This window comes from Arachis ipaensis, chromosome B09 (assembly GCF_000816755.2).
Source record: "Arachis ipaensis cultivar K30076 chromosome B09, Araip1.1, whole genome shotgun sequence".
NCBI lineage: Eukaryota > Viridiplantae > Streptophyta > Magnoliopsida > Fabales > Fabaceae > Arachis > Arachis ipaensis.
Window position 1 is genome coordinate 123,246,238 of NC_029793.2, and position 22,771 is coordinate 123,269,008.

The 22,771-nt window shown below is 40.6% G+C and overlaps 1 protein-coding gene across 1 annotated transcript; it reads right to left on the minus strand.

Moving 5' to 3' along the window:
• Positions 12,808-13,500, minus strand: LOC107616084. Its single transcript, XM_016318084.1, has one exon. It carries the CDS (start codon positions 13,498-13,500, stop codon positions 12,808-12,810), a length of 693 nt encoding a protein of 230 aa, XP_016173570.1.

Consider the following 22,771-nt stretch of genomic DNA (forward strand, 5'->3'; position numbering starts at 1 on the left):
CCCTTTGCGGATTGGATCGCGGATATCAGCTCTACATCCGCGGATCCGCAGATCCGCACTATAATAATTAAAAAATAAATAAATATATATATGTTTGGTATTATATTTACTTGTTTGTATGTTTTAGTTAGTAATTATTATTCATATATTGTATTATTTTATTTTTGTTATCTAGAGAGAGTTTGATTAAAAATATTTTAGGAATAAATAAGTTTAAAAGTATGAAAGAAATATTTTTATCGAATTCTTTTACATAGAAATACGATTAAAAAGAGAAGGTTTAATTATGCAGATATATCCGATATCCGATATCCGATCCAATCCGATGGAAATTGTGCGGATCGGATCGAATTTTCGGCCATATCCGATCCGATCCGATCCGCGGACACCCCTAGCGGTAAGCATATCAAATCATGAATACACTGTTTGTTTTTAATTTGAAAGGGTACTTGTTGACAACCTAACCTAATTACCACAACCTTAGAGGCTGGAGTATGCACATGTAAATCATAGGCTAAATTAGATATTTTCAACCCTAATTCATCAGCTTTCTCAAATGATATAAACGAATGTGATGCCCTAATATCATATAAAGCAGTTAAAATCTTGTTACCAATTTTACAGTTACCTCTTATCAAAGTGTCCGACCTAGCTGAACCATATGCAATCATAGTAAAAACTTGGGCTTGTTGCTAAGCTCTACTAGCATCCTGATTCTTTCTCTCCGGACAATTCCACGACATGTGCCCGGCTCCACCACAAGAGTAACATAAGCCCAAACCAGCTCTACATAGAGTACTAGGATGATAACTTCCACACCTCCTACAAGTCAAGTCATTGTGAAGAACTTGAGCTTGCTTCCCTTTTCCTCTTCCTTGGTAATTATTGTTATTATTCCTTCGAAAGTTGTTCTGGCCTTAGTTGTATTGATGCGTATGACGACCTCTTTTAAAGTTATGACTTCTCGGTATATAACCCTTGCCTTGATCCCTCTTATAGAACTCTCGGCGATCACCCTTCGCCAAAGTGGCCTTTCTCGAGCAATCCTCAACTACCCTACTCTTGTTCATTAACTTAGAGAAGATTTGGATCTCCATAGGCACAACGACACTTATTATGTCACGCCAAAGACCACCTTCGTATTTAATACACTTCCATTCTTCATAGCCTTCTGGAGCACCTTGACACACCTTCGAAAGCCGACATAGCTTCTCAAATTTGTTGGTGTATTCCCCCATCGTCATAAAACCCTGCTCTAGCTGCATAAGCTCTAACTCCTTAGCTGCCCTCATTGAGCTCGGAAAATATTTCTTATAAAATTCAACTCAGAAAGTATTCCAAGTTATCGCAGTATCACCTTGCTACAGCTGACGACTAGCTCCCGATATGAACCCGCTAGGCAATTCTATACTCCAATCAACCCAAAGTTCAAGCCTAGGATCCTTTCTAAACCAAACAAGGTAATCATAAACTAAATCTCAGTTAATTAGTGCTCTCAGATTTCCAATTCCTCTTAATATAGGTCATTAGTATTCTCATCATCATATTGGTTCTAACATAGTAATTCGGTATCAAAACTCAGTTTTTCATAAACCTCCAATCATCACATCAGGAATAACCCTCAGTTTCACTACCGCCAGCAAAAGAGATCTCTCAGTTATTCAAATACATACAAAACAATACAAAGAATACACAAATAGTGAGAATAGATAGAGTAATTAGATGAAATAGCATATAGATACAATTATTCAACAAGGCAAGCCAAATACAAGATGCACACCTAATCAATACATACAAATGTAAATGATGCATGTCTGCTTTATGGCCAATGAGCTCATCTGTCGGTTATACAATCAAACCCAACATGTCCGGTAGCGAACCCTGGACAGTCCCTCGGTGCATACATCCTCAAGAGGTATTCACTTCCTTTGGAGGAATTATCTAGAAAAGTCTAAATGATCGGCCACATCTTCAGACGGAGGGTCAACAAGGTCTCAAATCTCAACCTGAAGTAAGTGTTGAAACCACTGTATCTACCCAGGGAGTTCCAATCTTCAACCAGAGTAAGTGGGGCGAACCACACCCTTGCATCTACCCAGAGAGGTATCATATCAATCAAATTTAATTCATTACGCAAGCGGGATAACATACAGACATCGCTATAAACAGATATTCAATTAATACACAAGCAGAATATCACCCAGACCTTTCCAATCCAGTCAATCAGGCCATACTCAATCATCGTCAATCTCATCGTTCATGTCTTATGTCAATTTAGTATTCAATAAGTTCATCACTCACAAGCTTTCATCAATATTCATCAACTTTAATCCACAATCTCATCCAATATATCAATTTAACCCGACCTATATGTTCACACTCATTTCCAAGCCTAAAATTAAGTTGTCAGACCTTATTTAAGGGATTACAGAAGTTTACAAGCTTCCCAGGAAGGCCAAACAATAAAAAACAGAGTTTATTCACAAAACAGGACCTGTGCATACGTCGAAGTTGGTCAAAATTTTGTTTTTATCAATTTCATCAATTTGCCCACTTTCACCAAAATTCAGTTCAATTCATTTTCAAACCATTCTAAAACCACTCCTATGCATTTAAACACTCATTCATCATGTTATATCCATTCCATACCTAATCAAGCAAGTTCCAACATACTCATTCTAATTCCATAAGTTTTCTTTCAATAATCACATTACAATTCAATCACACAACTAAATCATTATTATTCCAATAATCAATTCAATCGTGACAATCCATCACTTACCTAGACTTACCATATAGGGGATATCTCACCCTATCTCAGCCTCTGACCCAATTCCATAGCAATCAATATATTAATAATCATACCACAACATTTATTTATAACTTTATATCGATATAATCATACATAGCTCACCAAACACACAATTCACACAATCAACTATATCACAATCCATCATCAACATTTTTATTTAATGCTAACCTAGGGACAACTAACCTAAGTCTTTACATAGTATTATACAACGCCTATCCAAAATTAAGACCCGTACCTTCGTTGACGGCGGTTTCAACCTCAAAAACCTTTCTCTGGTAAATTCCCAATGTCCACTGGTTCAAGCTCTACCAACTTCACACCAAAACGATTCTTGAATCAATTCCGAACCAAAATTCACCTGGCTATCTCTGTTTCACCCCAAAATCAATCAAAACAAGCTCTATTCCATCTAATCACAAGATTTCCACAAAATTTATACCAAGTTCATAACTCAAATTTGGGCAAACAATGGAGAAAGGTTCTCTTACCTTATTTCTCGTAGCCTTGGGTTAAAACTCTGCTAGAACTCAAGATTCAGCCTCCGCTAAACATCAAAAATTCAAATTTTCCTCAACACTCAAACCAAAACACTTTGAAAAAGAAAAGGAAAATAGGGCAAGAATTTGGAGTTCCTTACCAAATTGGTTACATAGAATTGAAGAGCACGACGAGTGCGACCCTTGGCCATAAACGGGTCTTTGATCGGAGCTACGGTTTGGAAGTTATGAGCAATTGAGTATGTGTATAATAGTGTTTTAGGGCAATGTTCTTCCCCTTATCTTCTTTATGAGTTCCGTCTCTCTTACACACTAAGGGAATATGCTGAAATTATTAAGTTGGTGGTTTATGTATGTGGGCTTGGGCCCAACATGGGTCCAGTTCAACCGTTTTAACCCGTTGGCCTAATTTTGGACCAAAACCTTTAAGGTTATTGTTTTAATTCATATTCTAGATATTTTTATTTTTTCCAATTGTGAAATTTTAAATTTCTTAACCCCTTTTGTTCATAGTTAATTTATTAGTTAACTATTTATTATTTAACTGGATTTTACAACAGACAAGCCGAACAGTAAATTATCAGCAAAAATAACCTTAACGCAGTAAATTAACATAATCAAACATGATCCAAACAATTCTAGCATCGTTATGAGTCAGCCATAGGAAATAAACTAAATTCAGAACCTAGTAACTTAAATCTGACCTATCCTAACCACCTAAATTCACTAAAACAAAAAATTAACTCTAACTAAATTAACTAACTAAAATCAAACTAAGGAAACAAACTAACCAAAACTGAATTTGAAGAAGAAAAGAAATAATGAAAACCTGAAATGCAGAACAAGGAGAGAACAGATAAGTGGTGAAGGATTTGCAGTAGCACCATAATGTTGCCAGAGCTAGAGGTGGTAGATGGTTGGTCGCCAAGGGATGCGAATCTTGTCCGGAGACTGGGACAAAAGGCTAGAGTTGTGCCCTGCTATGAAGGCTTTGTCTCAGAGAGAGTGTGGGCGAGCTAGAGAGCCATAATATGAGGTTCTGAGGCAAAGAAAAAGAAGGTGGCCGCGACAGTGCTGGATGGTAGCTGGCGGCGAGACAGAGAAGGCATGAGATAGGGAAAAAGAAAGAGTGAAAGGGTTTTTGCGGTGGTTGTTTGGCAAAGGTGGAAGAAGAAGAAAGGAGAAAAAAAGGTTGGTTCAGCGACAGAGAGGGTGGTGGTCACGGTGGCAGTTTGATAAGGGAGAGAGCTCAACAGAAATGCTGGCTCTGAGGTGTGGTGATAAGGGACAAAAGAAGAATAACGAAAGAATAAGGGGAAAAGGAGAAAAGGATGGCTCGCCGTTGATGGTTTGGTAACGGTGGAGGATGATGGGGACAAGAACGGCGGTGGATGGCGAGGTGATGGTGTGGTGAAAAGGGAAGGAGGAGAAGAAGAAGTAAAGAAGAGAGGGAGAAGAAGCTGCACGAGATATGAGAGATAAGGAATGCGATTAGGATTAGGATTTTTCTCTCTCCCTCCTTTTTTTTAAACTCGCTTACGTGAGAAATGTCCACGCAAGCGATGTTTACTCTTGGTTCCCCCTTCCTCGTGAAAAACACGCTCACATATGCGAGCTTCGTGCGCAAGATTCTTTTTAACAACCTAAGCCTAAAAAAGGTTTTCTAACCTATATTTTAACATCCAAAAGCCAAAATAACTAAAAATTCTAATAAATCCAATGGAAAAAGAATAATTAAATTAAGAAAAACTATGAACAATTTTTTTTGTTTCACCAAATATTACTTCTAATAAGATTTTTTATTTTTCAAAATCTATTTTTACCATTCAAGCATACAATTAACAATACAAATCCACCAAAATAAGCTAATAAAAAAGATAGATATTTACAAGAATGATAAAAAAAGTGAGGTTTGAAAGCTTTTACCATGGTGGGGTGTCTCCCACCTAAAACTTTTATTTATCATCCTTAAGTTGGACGGTTGATGAGACTCTTGTCAAGGCATATTATGCTTGAATTTATCCTTGAATCTCCACCAACGCTTGGATTTTCAATGTTTTCTAGGATCCCAAATTACTAGCAACAAGCTTCTAAGGATTTTAAAACAAGAAAAGAGTCCCCCAACTTGTTGAATGTCACATTGTATGCCGGGGTCCCAAACGTTATTTGTTATCCGCCTTCTTGTTGATCTTCAAGCTTCTACTCGGGTGACAAAAATTTTGAATTCTCCATTAAGCTCAAAATCCTCATTCAAAATTCCATGAATCATCCAATTCCTTCTTACTTAGCACCCCAAAAAGAGTTCTAAGTTGACCATCCGTTTCTAACAAAGCATATTGATGTGGGCTAAGAAAGTTAAAGGATGATATTTTTACCCACTCAAATTGTATGTTAGATGGTGACTTAGCTAGGGACATTCCCAAAAGATTTGCCGATGTGATTTCTACTCCCTTTGGCTCTTCTTTGATAACCTCCACCTCTTGATTGTTGACTTCTTCCACATTATCTTCATTGCTCAAATTATGTTTTGGAGGTTGTGAACATTCCTCTCAACAACGCTTTCATACCAAATGGAAGAAAGTTCAACAAGCTCAATAGGATCATTAGTCAGTGTGGAATTATCCTCAATGATGGAATTCATTCCTTGCTCAACTCTTCCTAACTTTTCAACCACTTTTTCCGATTCAATGTGTCCACCCTCTTCCTCTTGTTGCAACTCACCCATCAACTCCTCTTTTTTTTACTTGAGGTTTCAAACTTCCACTCCACTTTCTTCGATTGGCTTTATTTTCGAGCATTCGTCCATTGGTCATACAAGAGAAGAGAGGGTAGGTATGCTTACGGTAGTCTGGCCCATCAATTCCTTGAGGTGATTTAGTTGCTCATCTCACCCTTGCAAGATAGATTGAAGCTCCTTTTGTTCATGACTCAACGGTTGAAAGGCTTCTTCTATCAAAGATTATGGTAGAAAAGAAGGTTGGTTGTATTGAAGGAGGTTATGGTGCACGGGAGGTAGTGTTTCAAGAGGACTATAAGGGTGGTGGTGGTGGTAAGGTAGATGTGGATTTGGATCCCATGGAGGTGATTGGTGGTGGTGGGGTATGGATTGAGGATATTGTTGTTGAAGAAAATGTTTAAGATGAAGGTCAAGGAATATAGTGGTCGGGTTTCAAAATCAAAGCAAGGATCACCATATCCATTGGATTGGTATACACCATGAGGTCGAGTGTGATCATAGTAGCACGAAAGGGGGTTGATGCCATGAGGATTGTCCATAAGAATATGGCTCCTTGATGAGCTTTATTTTGTCGGTATAGAATTTTACCAAATAAATTCGTCGTGAGTACAGTCTAAACCAACAAGCTATAACGCATCAAACAAATAAAGTGTGTGTCCACAATTCAAATCAATAACCAAGAGTATTAGGCTCGAGTCGTTCTCCCTAGGAGTTGCCTTAAGGTGCACATCATTGATTAGGAGTTCTCTTTGGTGTTTAGAGATTGAATATGAGAAATATGAATAGAATTGAATTAAAACAATGAACAAGTAACAATGAGACTAAGGGACACAATGAACTTGAAATCAAGCAAGAGTGAGTGACAATCAATCAATATAAAAGCCTTGGCTAGGGTTGGGAATTGGAATTTCTATCCTCATTGTCTCCAATAATTGTGACAAGAATTGGTTATTGCTCCACTTAGTTAACCTCTAACTATGAAGGAAAGTCAAGTGGAAATAATCAAATTGAGTTCACAAGTCCTAGTCAAATCCTAAGGAGAGACTAGAGTTAGTGTCATTCAAGTCAATTAGCAATTTTCAATTATCAATCAACAAAAAGCTTTGACAATTCAAGTGTCTCCAATTATCCAATCCCTAAGCCAAGAGTGAAATTCTACTCCGTAGCTATAGTTGACATTTTCTCAAGCATTTGGTGAGCAATAATGGAAAACATCATGAAATTGAGAAGAGAAATTGAATTAAAGCTATCTATTGAAAACAATCACAATAATCAAATAATTAACAGCAATAAACATGGAATTCCTCAATGCATTACTAGAAATCAAAGTAACAAGGTCTAGATCCAAGATCTACAATGCTAGAGTAATAAGAACACTAAATTGAGAGTAGAAGAAGAGGATCTACAATCTAGAGCAATGTAAAATTGAATCAAATTCAGATCTAACTAAAGGATCCAAGTACAATTGAACTTGAGAAAGCCAAAACCTAGAGAGAAGTTGGAGTTTCTCTCTCTAAAAACATGTAACTTCCCAAAACTAACTAAAAGTGTGTAAAAGATGATCCTCCCCTTCAATCCTTGGTCCTTTATGTCTTTTCCTACTAGAATTCTACTCAAAATTGGGTCTGAAGCTCCCCTGAAATTGCCAATCACGTTTTCATTAAAGAAGTCACGTGCGCGCGTCACGCGTACGTGGCTCACGCATACGCGTCGATGAGATTTACGATCTATGTGTATGCGTCAGTTACGCATACACGTCGATGAGATTTTTCCCATCCACATGAATGCATCCCTTTTCGCGCTCCAATCCCAGATCCAGCTCCCATGCATGTGTGTCGGCTGCGCGTGCGCGTCGGTGCCAATGCTCCAAAGCTCCATTTTTATGCTCCTTCTACTTATGCATGCTTTCTTTCCCTCTTCTAGACCATTCTTGCCCCTATAAGCTCTGAAATCAGTTAACAAACAGATCACGGCATCGAATGGTAATAAAGGGAGATAAAAATATAGCTTATTTAGGGCCTAAAAAGCATGTTTTCAACCATTAAACGAAATTGGGAAGGAAACACAAAACCATACATTTTATGTGGATAAGTGTGAAGGAAGTTGATGAAATCCTCTAAATTACGCACAAAATGTACCACGAAATAGTAGTTCATCAAATCTCCCCACACTTAAACCAAGCATATCCTCATGCTAAAGATTAAAAGACCAAAGAACATAGGAGAAGGAGCTTATTGATATGCAATCTACCTAAATACATGCATTAATGCAAATTTATAAGAGACATAGGGCTAAAATGACAAACAATTCATAGTCCTACCAATTCAAACATCAAAGTGGAGTGTATATAACTTGCATGAAGAAAGCTCGTGAAAGCCGGGAACAAGGGCTTGAGCATCAAACCCTCACCGGAAGTATTTGCACTCTAGTCGCTCAAGTGTTTAGGGTTGATTCACTCAATCCTCTTCTAATTATGCTTTCTAAGATTTGTTTTTCATCTAACAATCAACACTTATTCAATGCGTGTATACACATATCATGAGGTCTTTTCTTAGGTTGTAATGGGGCTAGGGTCAAGGTAGGATTATATATGGATAAGTGAGCTCGAAATTTGAATCTTTGATTAACATAAGCTTCCCACCTATCCTATACAACAACCTATAAAAATCTAAGACAAGCCTAATTACCCATTCTTCATTCTTTCTTTTTACCACAACACATATGCATTGATCATTATTGGACTTTACTTTGGGGCATTTTGTCTCCTTTTTATTGCTTTTCTCTTTTTTTTTTATTCTTTTTCTATTTTTTTCTTTTGATGTATATATATTTTTTCTTTTTATTTTCTCATTTTTTTCTTTTTCTTTTTATTTTCTCATTTTTTTCTTTTTCTTTTTGCAATATAGTATATACAAATGCATCAATGCATATGGTTTTATATTTAATTAACACATGAGTATGTACCCAATTTTCAATATTTTCAAGAAAGATACAATACACACCTTTTCCCAACTAATGCCCTAAGTTTTCCTACACTCGAATGACGCACACATTCACTAGCCTAAGCTAATCAAAGATCCAAATAAAGGACATTTATTACTTTTTGCTCTAAGGCTTGTAATGTGCTAAATTAAAGAACAAAGTGGGTTTATCATAAGCTCAAAGTTGGCTAACAATGGTTGATAAAAGGTTGGCTATTTGTGTAAGTGATCTAAATAAAATGATGGCCTCAATCATATATATGCATTCATACAAGGAATAGTGGACATAAAGAATCAAACAAATCAAAGATCACAATCATAGAAAGAGAACAATGCACACAAGAATGGAAATAAGTGGTTATAAGATGTAACCACACAATTCGGCTCAAAACTCACAAGCTTGTATTCTTAGCTCAAAAACATGTTCCAAAATAAATCCTTCAAGCAAGATTAACACAATTTTTTTTTAAATTGGTAGGGTGTCCTAGAGATGATTCCTTGAAAGATAGGTCATCGCCCTAATCAAGTAGTCCTAACATCCAACAAGTGTTCAAATACAAAAACTAACCATGCAACTAAAAAATAACTAACCATGAAATCTATCCTAATTAACGAAATAAAAACCAAAATCATGGGTGTTGAAAGGGGAAAATTATTACCTACGGAGATCGGTCGAACGACCTCTCCACACTTAAGAATTAGCACGGTCTTCCGTGCTAGTGGTAAGGCGCAAGGGGCGATCGGGTCCAGAACTTTCACTATCCTTTTCATGAGTGTCATCTTCACTTAAGTTCAAAGTGGATGTGGAGATCTCCGGCTCTTCCATAGGTGGTGTCACAGAGCTCAAAAACTTCTTCACATAAGCAAATTGGTGTTGGTTGCGCCGTTCATATCGGTCCATCTTCCTATGGAGATCTACAAGCAGTTGGTGGGACGATCCTTGTGGTGTAGAAGAAGCGGTAGGGATGTCCGAGGGAGTAGCTATGGCAAGGTTTCTGGTTTCCGCCGGAGGCTTGAGATATTTTTTAGTTGGGACGACGTCGCCTTCTACCGGAATCATTGCTTTCCGATCCTTAGTCTCCCGGGGAACACTAGCAGCAGCAACTAACTCCATCACCAGGGTGGGGAAAGGTAGGTTACCCTTGGCATGAACACGACCCATGGCTTGGCGGATGAGGCGAGCGATGTCGACCGGCCGCTCTGTGAGTATGCACCACTCTAGCAAGGCTAGGTCTGCGGTGATCAACGTCTCGTGAGTGTTGGGAAACATGTAATGAGACAAGATATGGGTCCATGCTCAAGCCTCTACGGTAAGATAGCGTGCAAGAATGCCCTTAGGTTGGGGCTTGAGTCTTCCTCGGGTCTAAAATGTTTCTGGTTCGGCAATTACCCGGAGGATAGCATCCCAATCGAAACCGTATGAGTCACACTGTGAGAGGACCTCTTGGTAACCATCTACCTCAGCCGCCACTTGCAAGACCTTGAGGATCCCTTGAATAGCTTCTTCCGAGACTGGGACTTGCTTCCGGCGCACAAAAATAGTCTGAAGAGAGGGAGAGTGGTAATTGGAGTAGAACTCCACTACCTACGAGAGATTGGCTTCCTGTGGTCTCCGCATGAGAAACCCCCATTGCCGCCGCTCAATGCGAGGTATCACAAATTGAACTATATGCTCCGGACGGGCAAGAAGAGGTTCAGAATGATAATTCCTTGCAATCATGATGGGGAACATAAGCTCACAATAGCGGTTGGAAAACCTAGTGGCATCCCTCACAGGGTTGTCCTTCTCTTGTTCATCAATATTAATGATGCTTTGCGCCTTCTTGGGGAGAGGCTTAGCTTTGGGCACATGGTGCGCCTTGGCAGTGGATCTTTGAGGTGCCCTTTTGGTAGGCGACTTCTTCGGTGCCTTTTCCTTGTCCTTTTTGATGGCCATCTAAAAAAGGGAAGAAAAAGAGAAGACATTAAACTCAAAGAAACAACACTTGAATTATAACATGCAAGTGAGACAAACGCCACAAAAGAATAGGTGCCTTGAAAACATGACAGTTGCAACATGCAAGCAAGACAACAATTGAAACATGGGGCAATGCACTAGCATGGGATGCAAGAGTGAGATAAGCATGCAAGTAAATGGCATGAGAGGAATAAGCTCAAGCATCAATAATAATACAAAGTAGCATATACAAGAAGGGAATAAGCACAAGAAAGTCATACACCTAGTCCAATTCCATGACAATGAGGCATACAAATGAAGTAAGGTGGAATTAGAGAAAGTGGAACTAATAGTCTTGCAATATGCCACAAAGAAGCAAGTCATAGGTAATGAGCATGTGAATAGGAAATATGAAGAACAACAGGTTCAATGCACATAAAGATAAGCAAGTGTAATGAGAAAAGGCACCAAGTTGAAAGCATAATGTCAAATTTGAAACAAGAATTCATTGGTACTTTTCATCAAACACTTGGTGTGTAACCCTCAAACAATAAGCAAGTGGAGGAATTTTAGCAATGTAGCACCCCCAAAATGTAATACCAATCATCAAACAACATCACATATCACAAAAAAGTCAAAACATATCAAAATAACCCATCAATGCAAGAGATAAGTCCAACCTCAGCACCCATGAAAAATGGGAAAAGAAAGCAAGCAATTAAACAAGAATGCATTAATCAAAATGTAACTAAGACGAAATGAAAAAAAAAACAATAGAATGCAACTAAGGAGAGAAAAATTTAAACAAAAAGAAGAAAAGAAGAAGTAGTAGAAAACCTTGAGCGGAGAGAGGAGGCAAGGTGTAATGCAAGTGGAGATAGGAAAAGAGAAATAGAAAGGAGAGATGCGAGAGAATGTGGGGCCGCCAGAGGTGGTAGTTGGCGGTGGGTGATGTCGTCGGTGGTAGTAGGTGGAGAGAAGGTGATAGGAAGGGGTGAAGAAGAAAGGAAGAAGAAATGGTAGAAGAAAACTCAAACAGGGCACGCTGCACCATAAGTGGCGCTGTGGAAACGATGCGTGCGCGCCATATGCGTGTACGCGCGGACGAGCGGAAAAGAAGAGGAGCGCACAAGCGCCACCCATGCGTACGCGTGGGTTAGCAGACTGGTAAGGGGCGCGTACGCGTCAAAGCGTGCGCACGCGTGGAGGCAGTTGCGCGTTTCGCACAGTGTTCGCGCGAAGTTTGCGCAACTCTCGGGTTTCATGTACCAGGAGTGGCACGCAAAGCAACCGACGCGTATGCGCTATAGGCGCGCACGCGTGGATGGGCAGGGGGGAAGGCCGACGCATAAGTGTGCCCCACGCATACGCGTGGGTGGGAGTCGCGCGCCCCGCATAGTGTTCGCGCGAAGTTCGCTCAACTCTTGGAAAAATGTACCAAGAGTTGCAAATGTGCAATCGACGCGCACGCGTCTGTCACGCTTACGCGTGGATGCCCCCTTTTTTTAACATGAAAAAGTGTATTTTTTAACACAATCTTGATAGGCATTTAAGCTAGAAAAAAGTGAAAACACTCAAAAATTCATGCCATACTCAAAATGGAGTGTTTTCTTCAACATCAAGAAACCAACCTAACCAAGATTAATGACAATCTTCATGAAAATCTTAACTAAGCCAAGCAAAAGCAAGCCTATCTAGACAAACTCTAAAACTATGCAATCACAAAATTACGCAAAGAGTCTAAGAACTATATGCAAAAGATACAAAAAAGAAGATCTTACCATAGTGGGGTGTCTCCCACCTAGCACTTTTCTTTAACGTCCTTAAGTTGGATGGTCATGATGTCAAATCTCTTCGCCTTCGGGTGCATCCTCAAGGAGGAACACCTCAACCTCTTTGTTGCTTTTCATCTTTTCTCCATGGTATAGCTTTAGACGATGACCATTAACTTTGAAGATGTTGGGGCTTGAAGGGTGGCGCAGGTGGTAGACTCCATATGGTTCTGCTTTCTCTACTCTATAAGGACCTTTCCACCTTGATCTTAACTTTTTGGGCATCAATTTCAATCTAGAGTTATAAAGGAGGACCAACTCCCCAGCTCTAAATTTTCTCCTTTTGATATTCCTATCATGCACTGCTTTCATTCTCTCTTTGTAGAGCCTAGAATTCTCATAAGCTTCCAATCGAAGGTTCTCAATCTCCACCAACTGTAACTTCCTTTCGACTCCAACCCCAAAACCTGTGTTGCATTCTTTTACGGCCCAATACGCTTTATGCTCTATCTCGACCAAAAGATGGCAAGCCTTTTCATAGACCAACCGGAAAGGGCTCATATCAATTGGCGTCTTATAAGCCGTTCGGTAGGCCCAAAGCGCATCACCGAGTTTAGAACTCCAATTCTTCCTATGAGGCTTCACAATCTTTTCCAATATACGCTTGATTTCTCGATTGGAGACCTTGGCTTGGCCATTCGTTTGTGGGTGGTATGCCGTGGCCAATTTATGGATGATGCCATACTTCTTCATTAAACCTGCCATTCTTTTGTTGCAAAAATGCGAGCCTTGATCACTCACGATTGCTCATGGTGATCCAAAGCAGAAATAATGTTATTCCGAACAAAAGAAAGAACCACATTAGCATCATCGGTTCGGGTGGAAATCGCCTCCACCCACTTGGAAACATAGTCAACGGCTAGTTAAATGTACATGAAACCATTAGAATTTGGAAAGGGCCCCATGAAGTCTATACCCCAAACATAAAAAATTTTGCAAAACAACATTGTTTGTTGGGGTATCTCATTCTTCTTAGATATATTTCCAAACCTAAGGCATTGTGGACAATAACTATAAAAGAGGGATGTATCTTTGAAAAGTGTAGGCCACCAAAATCCGCAATCCAAGACCTTCCGAGCCGTTCTTTGAGGACCAAAATGGCCACCACCCTCAGAAGAGTGGCAAGCCTCCAAAATAGCTTGATGCTCGGATTGCGGTATACACCTTCGAATTACTTGATCGGCACCACATCTCCATAAGTATGGGTCATCCCATACATAATATTTGGATTTGCTTTTGAGCTTATCCTTTTGATGTTGAGAAAAATTGGGAGGAAAGGTGCGAACAACCAAGTAATTGGCAATAGGTGCATAACAAGGGGTCACCTCGGATATTGCTAGCAAGCCCTCAAGAGGAAATGTATCATTAATAGGAGTGGAATTGCCCTTTATATGCTCAAGGCGACTCAAGTGGTCCGCCACTAAGTTTTGCGAACCACTCCTATCTTTGATTTCAAGATCAAATTCTTGCAATAGCAACACCCATCGGATCAACCTTGGTTTGGATTCTTTCTTGGCCAACAAATATTTCAATGCCGCATGATCCGAGTATACTACCACCTTAGAGCCAAGTAAATAAGCCTAGAATTTATCCAAGGCAAAGACGATCGGTAACAATTCTTTCTCGGTGGTAGTATAGTTGGATTGTGCTCCATCTAAAGTCTTAGAGGCATAGGCTATGACATAAGGAATTTTACCTTCCGCTGAGCTAGCACCGCTCCCACTATGTAGTTTGATGCATCACACATTATCTCGAATGGCCTACTCCAATCCGGCCCTCTTACGATGGGAGCTTGTGTCAAAGCGATCTTGAGCTTGTCAAATGCCTCCATGCACTCTTCACTTAAATCAAATTCCACATCCTTTTGCAACAATCAAGAGAGAGGTAATGCCACCTTACTAAAGTCCTTAATGAATCGCCGGTAAAAACCTGCATGTCTAAGAAACGCACGGACTTCCCTCACAGAAGAGGGGTAAGGCAAACTAGAAATAACATTGACTTTTTTCGGATCCACAGAGATCCCATCATTAGAGACAATGTGCCCTAAAACAATACCTTGTCTAACCATAAAATGGCATTTCTCAAAATTTAACACAAGGTTTGATTTAGTACACCTCTCTAATACTTTTGCTAGATTGTCCAAGCAAAGGTCAAAGGAGTCCCCATAAACAGAAAAATTGTCCATAAACACCTCCATGCAATGCTCCAAAAGATCCGTAAATATACTCATCATACACCTTTGGAACGTTGCCGGTGCGTTGCACAAGCCAAACGGCATTCTTTTATACGCATACGTTCCGAAAGGGCATGTGAAGGTGGTTTTTTCTTGGTCTTTTGGAGCAATGTGGATTTGAAAATATCTGGAATAGCCATCTAAGAAACAGTAATGAGATTTACTGCATATGCGATCAAGCATTTGATCGACGAACGGCAATTGGAAGTGATCCTTCCTAGTGGCTAAGTTCAATCGCCGATAGTCAATACACACTCTCCATGAGTTTTGGACTCTTGTAGCTATATGCTCCCCCTTCTCATTCTTGATTGTAGTAACACCGGATTTCTTTAGGACCACTTGGACGGGGCTCACCCACTCACTATCCAAAATTGGATAGATAATGTCCGCTTCTAATAACCGGGTGACCTCCTTCTTCACAACCTCTAAAATGGTAGGATTGAGACGCCTTTGAGGTTGTCTAACGGGTTTGGCTCCTTCTTCTAGGAAAATTCAGTGTTCACACACTTGGGGGCTAATGCCGATTAAGTCCGCTAAGCTCCACCCAATGGCCTTCTTGTTCCTCCCCAAGACATTAAGCAACTTCCCCTCTTGGTAGGAGGAGAGCTCCTTTGCAACAATTACCGGGAGCTTTTAGTCATCTTCAAGGAAGGCATATTTTAGGTGGGATGGGAGTGGTTTCAAATCTACCTTATGTTCATGACTTGGAACTTTTTCATCCGATGACATTGGAGGTGATAAGGCATTTTCTTCACATACATGGGAACTCCCCACACTTGGGTCTTCAATCATACTCTTTCCATCACAATCATCTTGGTGGATTTCGGCCACCATATTGTCAATCAAATCACACCGGAATATAGAATGATCCTCCGGTGGATGTCTCATGGCTTCATTAAGATTAAAGCTCACTTATCTTCCATCGATCTCAAACGAGTAGGTACCCAAAAACGCATCTAATTTGAACCAGGAGGTCTTCAAAAATGGCCTCCCAAGCAAAATAGATGAAGTCCTTCCTGAATCACTAGAGGGCATCTTGAGAATATGAAAATCAATCGGGAAGACCAACCCCTTTATACTCACTAGAACATCCTCCGCGATACCAACTACCGAAATTATGCTTTTATTCGCCAAAACAAACCGGGCGGATGACCGTTTCAACGGTGGAAGCTTTAAGACCTCATAAACGGACAAGGGCATAATACTCACACACGCGCCAAGATCGCACATACAATCAACAAATTTGATCCCATCTATGGTGCAAGTTACTAGGCAAGGGCCGGGGTCACCACACTTCTCCGGCACATCATCCATTAAAGTGGAGATTGAGCTTCCCAATGGAATAGTTTTTAAATCATTAAGCTTCTCTTTGTTCATGCATAGGTCCTTTAGAAACTTGGCATATTTAGGTACTTGGCGGATAGCATCAAAGAGAGGAATGATTACCTCAACTTTCTTGAACATCTCTACCATTTTGGGATCCAACTCAACTCGCTTCTTGGTCTTCCTTGCCAATATGGGAAATGGGATTGGAGTAGCATCTTGCAAGACATCCCCATCCTTAGGTATTCTACCCCTTGGTTGAGCAATCACTTCTTCAACTACCTCTTGGGCTTCATCCTCCTCTTCGACTTCTTCTATCTCAACCACATCCTCATCTTGAGTGACCTCTATTGGACTTGACTTTTCATGACTCCTCTCTTGAAATTTGGTGCCGGTCCTCAAGGTGATGGCATTGATGCCACCCTTGGAGTTGGGTAGAGGCTGAGAGGGTAAGGCACTGGAACTTGAGGGTTAAGTGGTAGAGGTAGAGGTAGAGCTTGAGGGGGTTCCATTTGGGAAATAAGGGCTTGGAGCATAAAAGTAAGACCAGTGAGGCTTGAGGCAAGTGTTGTTTAAAGCTCCTTTTATCCTTGGAGGATGGAGCGGAGTGTCTCATCTTGGTTGGAAGAAGGAGAAGGATAAGTGATTTGGGGGGCTTGTGGTTAGTTGGGTGGAGGTGCTTGCTTTTGATGAGGTGCTTGGTAGGTTTGGTAGGCTCTTCCTTGGTTTTGGTTTTGGTATGGAGGGTTTTGTTGGTATCGGTTTTGTTGGTTGTTGTTGTTGTTCCATCTTTTGTTCCTGCCATTGTCCCTTCCTCCTTGATTATAGTTGTCCCTCCATCCTTGGTTGAAGTTATCTTGCCAACCTTGATTAAAATTACCCCCTTGGTTATAGTTGCCTCCTTGTTGGTGATAACCTTAGTTTGGATGATTGTAGTAGGCATTAGTAGCCGCCAAGGTACTATCTTCTTGGAGGTTTGGGTATTCATCGGTGTAATGGGTGTAACAAGAGAAAATTCCGCATACTCTTTGGGAGACCAATTGTTGACTTTGTTGTGGTTGAGGAGGTAGAGGTTGTTGTTGATTGAGTTAGAGTTGCTTTAGAATGTTTGTCATTTCTCCCAAGGTTTTAGTAAGGGCGGCGGTCTCACCACTAGTAGAAACTTCATTTATAGCTCTTGGATGGTTGTTTCTTTGTCTAGCGTGTTAGGTGGACTCGGCCAAATTGGTTATCAATTTCCATGCCTCCTCCGCCGTTCTATACTTTGTCAAGGAACTATTGCTTGAGGCATCCAAGAGGATCTTATCTTATGGTTTCATTCCTTGGAAAAATAGCTAATCAACACTACAGTATCAATCATATGGTGGGGGCATGAGTTAAGAAGCCTCCGAAACCTTTCCCAATACTCGTATAGAGTTTCCATTTCACCTTGGACAATTCATGAAATTTCTTTCCTCAATCGATCAGTCACTTCCAGAGGAAAGAATTTATCTAAGAACTCCCTTCTAAGCAAATTCCAATCACCAACAATCTCATCGAGCAAAGTGTAAAACCACTCTTTGGCTCTTCCTTCAAGTGAGAATGGGAAGGCAAACAACCAAATAGCAACCTCATCGGAACTCTCCCGCCTAGTTGTTGAACATACACCTTGGAAGTCTCTAAGGTGTCTAATAGGATCTTGGGCGGAGAGTCCATAAAAATTTGGTAGAAGATTAAACAAGGCGGTCTTGAGCTCAAAATTAACATTTAACTCCGGATGACGCACTTGAAGCGGTTGAAGAACAAAGTCCGAAGCACCGGCTTTCTTAAGAGTGACTCTCCTTGGAGCGTCCATAGTTTTGCTACCTAGATCAATAGAAGAGGTATTAGTAGTATCGATGGAAGAGTATATTGTTCCTTCTTCGAATGACGATTCTGATTCAACCTCGGGTAAGGTTGATGAATTGGTAGGATCCCTTTCACCACCTCCAAACGCTAACCTTCTCCGAGCTTGCCTAATATGGGGTAAAGTTCTCTCAATTTTGGGATCAAAAGTGGCTAAGCTCGGATCCGGTAGTGAACGCGTCATTTAACGAAAGAGGCATAGAGCTCATGACAAGAAAATGCACTAAACAAAGATTAATCCTAACTAACAATCAAACTAGCAAACAATCAATGAAAAATGCAAGTATTCACATATCCACATATTTACACTAACCAACAACATGGCACACATATGCAACTCCCCGGCAACGGTGCCATTTTGATGAGCTTTATTTTGTCGGTATAGAATTTTACCAAATAAATTCATCGTGAGTATAGTCTAAACCAACAAGCTATAACGCATCAAACAAAGAAAGTGTGTGTCCACAATTCAAATCAATAACCGAGAGTATTAGCCTCGAGTCGTTCTCCCTATGAGTTGCCTTAAGGTGCACATAATTGATTAGGAGTTCTCTTTGGTGTTTAGAGATTGAATATGAGAAATATGAATAGAATTGAATTAAAACGATGAACAAGTAACAATGAGACTAAGGGACACAATGAACTTGAAATCAAGCAAGAGTGAGTGACAATCAATCAATATAAAAGCCTTGGCTAGGGTTGGAAATTAGAATTCCTATCTTCATTGTCTCCAACAATTGTGACAAGAATTAGTTATTGCTCCACTTAGTTAACCTCTAACTATGAAGGAAAGTCAAGTGAAAATAATCAAATTGAGTCCGCAAGTCCTAGTCAAATCCTAAGGAGAGACTAGAGTTAGTGTCATTCAAGTCAATTAGCAATTTCCAATTATCAATCAACAAAAAGCTTTGACAATTCAAGTGTCTTCAATTATCCAACCCCTAAGCCAAGAGTGAAATTCTAGTCCATAGCTATAGTTGACATTTTCTCAAGCATTTGGTGAGCAATAATGGAAAACATCATAAAATTGAGAAGAAAAATTGAATCAAACCTATCTATTGCAAACAATCAACAACAATCAAATAATTAACAGCAATGAACATGGAATTCCTTAATTGATTACTAGAAATCAAAGTAACAAGGTCTAGATCCAAGATCTACAATGCTAGAGTAACAAGAACACTAAATTGAGAGTAGAAGAAGAGGATTTACAATCTAGAGCAATGTAAAATTGAATCAAATTCAGATCTAACCAAAGGATCCAAGTGCAATTGAACTTGAGAAAGCCAAAACCTAGAGAGAAGTTGGAGTTTCTCTCTCCAAAAACATGTAACTTCCCAAAACTAACTAAAAGTGTGTAAAAGATGATCCTCCCCTTCAATCCTTGGTCCTTTATGTCTTTTCCCGCCAGAATTCTACTCAAAACTGGGTCTGAAGCTCCCCTGGAATCGCCAGTCACGTTTTCATTAAAGGAGTCATGTGCGCGCGTCACGCGTACGCGTGGCTCACTGATAAACCCATATTTTATGATATATTTTGTGCTTAGTTTGTGTGATTTATTCAATCCTTCACCCACTTATTCATGTTAATTGCATGGTTTTACTTTCCCTTCCTTATTATGTGATGTATGTGAAAAACATGTTTCCTATGCTTTTAAATTAATTATTTTAATCACCTTTAATTCCATTCGATGCCATGATCAGTGTGTTGAGTAGTTTCAGATCTTCTAAGGCAGGAATGATTCAAAGGATGGAAAGGAAACATACAAAAATGGAAAGGAAGTGCAAAATGGAGTCCTTGAAGAAACTGGTATCCATGCGATCGCATGGACGACGCGATCGCGTGCCAAGCGCGAATCAGCAGCGACGTGGCCGCATGACTGACGCGACTGCGTGGCAAGGAAAAGCTCCGAATGACGTGACCACGTGACCCACGCGGACGCGTGACAGAGGCTTCGCACCAGAAATTACAGAAAACGCTCATAGCGAATTCTGAAGCCCTTTTTGGCCCAAATCCAAGTCCAGAAGGCATAGACCAAAGGTTATGAAGTGAGGAAATGCATCCATTCAAGGAGAGCTCGCCAATTTCCACTTTCCATGATTTAGATTAGCTGGGAGAGAGGTTCTCTCCTCTCTCTCTTTGGATTAGGATTTAGGACTTCTCTTAGTTTTAGGAGTAACTCTCGATCCAGGTTTAATGTTTCTTTACTTTAGTTGATTGTTTACTTTTGCAATTTGATTTATGAATTCTTCTATGTTCCAGATTATTTGAATTAATGTTATTTAACTTTGTTGAAGGAAATAGAAGTTACAACAGGAATATGCATCAAGGTCAGACCAATCAAGGATGGATGGAGCCAAGAGGATCTAATCAACCCTTTAGGCAACAACACCCTCCAAGATATCATGGACAACGACCATTCTACAATGCATACCCGGCTGATAGATATGGTGGACAATCTTGTAACTACCAACAAGCCCCACCCCGTGCCCATAGACCAACCTCTCAACATAACCTCGAACCACCACACTCACAAGCTTCTCTTCACCATTCGCCCACCGTATGATCCTTTTCCACCCCAGTTCCAATCCAATCACTCCCAAGCACCACCACTTTCCTATGTTTTATGTCCAAATCCATCACCCCGAGAATCAGAGGTTCGCCTCAAGGCAACAGTAAATAAACTTCAAGCAACTATTCGACAACTGGAGCAAGCAGTAATTCAATTAGTTTCTAGACGCGCGAACATTCAAGGACCAACCACAGCCCCATGTGGACAATCTAATGAAGAGCGTACCATGAAGGAGATATTAGAAACTCCAGTGGACAAGATAGAGCATGAATTCATACTCGAACAAGTAGAAGAAGCTGTCATTGTACAAGAAGAAGAGTTGGTTGAAGATCTAGGAGACGCTGAACCTCCATAGGAATCCAGAGTTGAGGAGAACTCCGTTAAGGACGTTACAGTTAATGCTAAGGAGGATATTGCACAATCCCCAAGGCAAGTCGTTTATGAAGAACTAGACGAAATAACCCAGGACATAAATTCCCTTGATAATGATAGTCGCAAGTCAAGCTCTCTTAGTAATGAACTTGCATTCGCAAGTGAATTCTCTGAGATTGAAGAATCTTCCCCAAATGAATACGAAGATGATGCAGAGGTAGATTTCTCTCAGCCTCCCATCTATGACTCGAGTGATGAGGAAGACATAGAAGACTTTGACCAGGATACAGATGCATTTGAAGAATCTTGCGAGAAAGTGGAGGAATTCACAGAAGAGCACAAGGGAGTAGAGCTTACAGAACCACCAGAAACACCTTCCCCAAGGCCATTACCGCCTAATACAAGCTTCAAGTGGGTACAATCCTTAACCTTTAACTTTACTTATTCACTTGAATATGGTTTACTTGAAATAGATGGCCAGCTTAGAGCTCTATGCGGCTTTAAGAGTAAGAGGGAAATGACTCGTGCTCAGAGCTGGTGTACAAGGTTCAATAAGGTTCCACGCTTCAACTTGAAGTGCACGGATTGGTATCAAGCTCAATTGAATGGATCTCGAAAAACGTTTGGTCACTATAGTGAGAATCTACTTTCTAAATCGCCCGAATGGAAAAATATAGATTAAGACGGAGGTGAATTTAGATCCAAGGCTTGGGATCCTGGAATCTATTCTGACATTCGTCACCCCGGAAGCCTGAAAATCTGTTTGAAGCTGCTCAGAAGCTTTACATGTCTAGTTTGGGACCCCGGAGGCTATTGGCATTCCAAGCACTGGTGGAGATTTCTGGATGAATTTAAACACAAGCCACCATAACAGGAAGCTCTTCAAATGTCCAACTTAAGGACTTTAACTAAAAATGCTAGGTGGGAGACAACCCACCGTGGTATGATCGTTCCTTTTGCAATTTTATTTAGTTTTGTTTGTTTTTAAATTTTATTTTATTTTATTGAACCTGGAATCATGCACAGCATTCACATCAAGCACTGCATTCTGCATATTGCATTCCGCATTCTGCATATAAAAAAAGGGTGCGCGACGCGACCGCATGCCCATGCGATCGCGTCGAATGGCGAACTACACTTCCCACGCGACTGCGTCATCCACGCGGCCGCGTGACCTGGAGATCGGCGTAAACATCCAACGTCCAGAAAAGTTAGGCTGGAATCGTGGGCCGTTGTGCGTCTAGCACAAAATGGCCCACGCGATCGCATGCCCCATACGATCGCGTCACATGCACAACCAATTCCACGCGACCGCGTGAGCGACGCGATTGCGTCGCATGGATCGCACAATTCCCAATAGGAGACAAAGAGTTGCGCTGGAACTACGTTGGATTCGTGCGTTTAGCACAATTTTCAGCGACGCGATCGCATGCCCCATGCGATCGCGTCATCCCTTCTTTTACCCCTTCCATGCAATCGCGCGCCCCACGCGATCGCGTCACTCCCATTTTCACCCGAACCACGCGACCGCGTGCCCCACGCGGCCGCGTGGATTCAAAAATATAACCCCCCAGTCACGCGAAACCCTACAT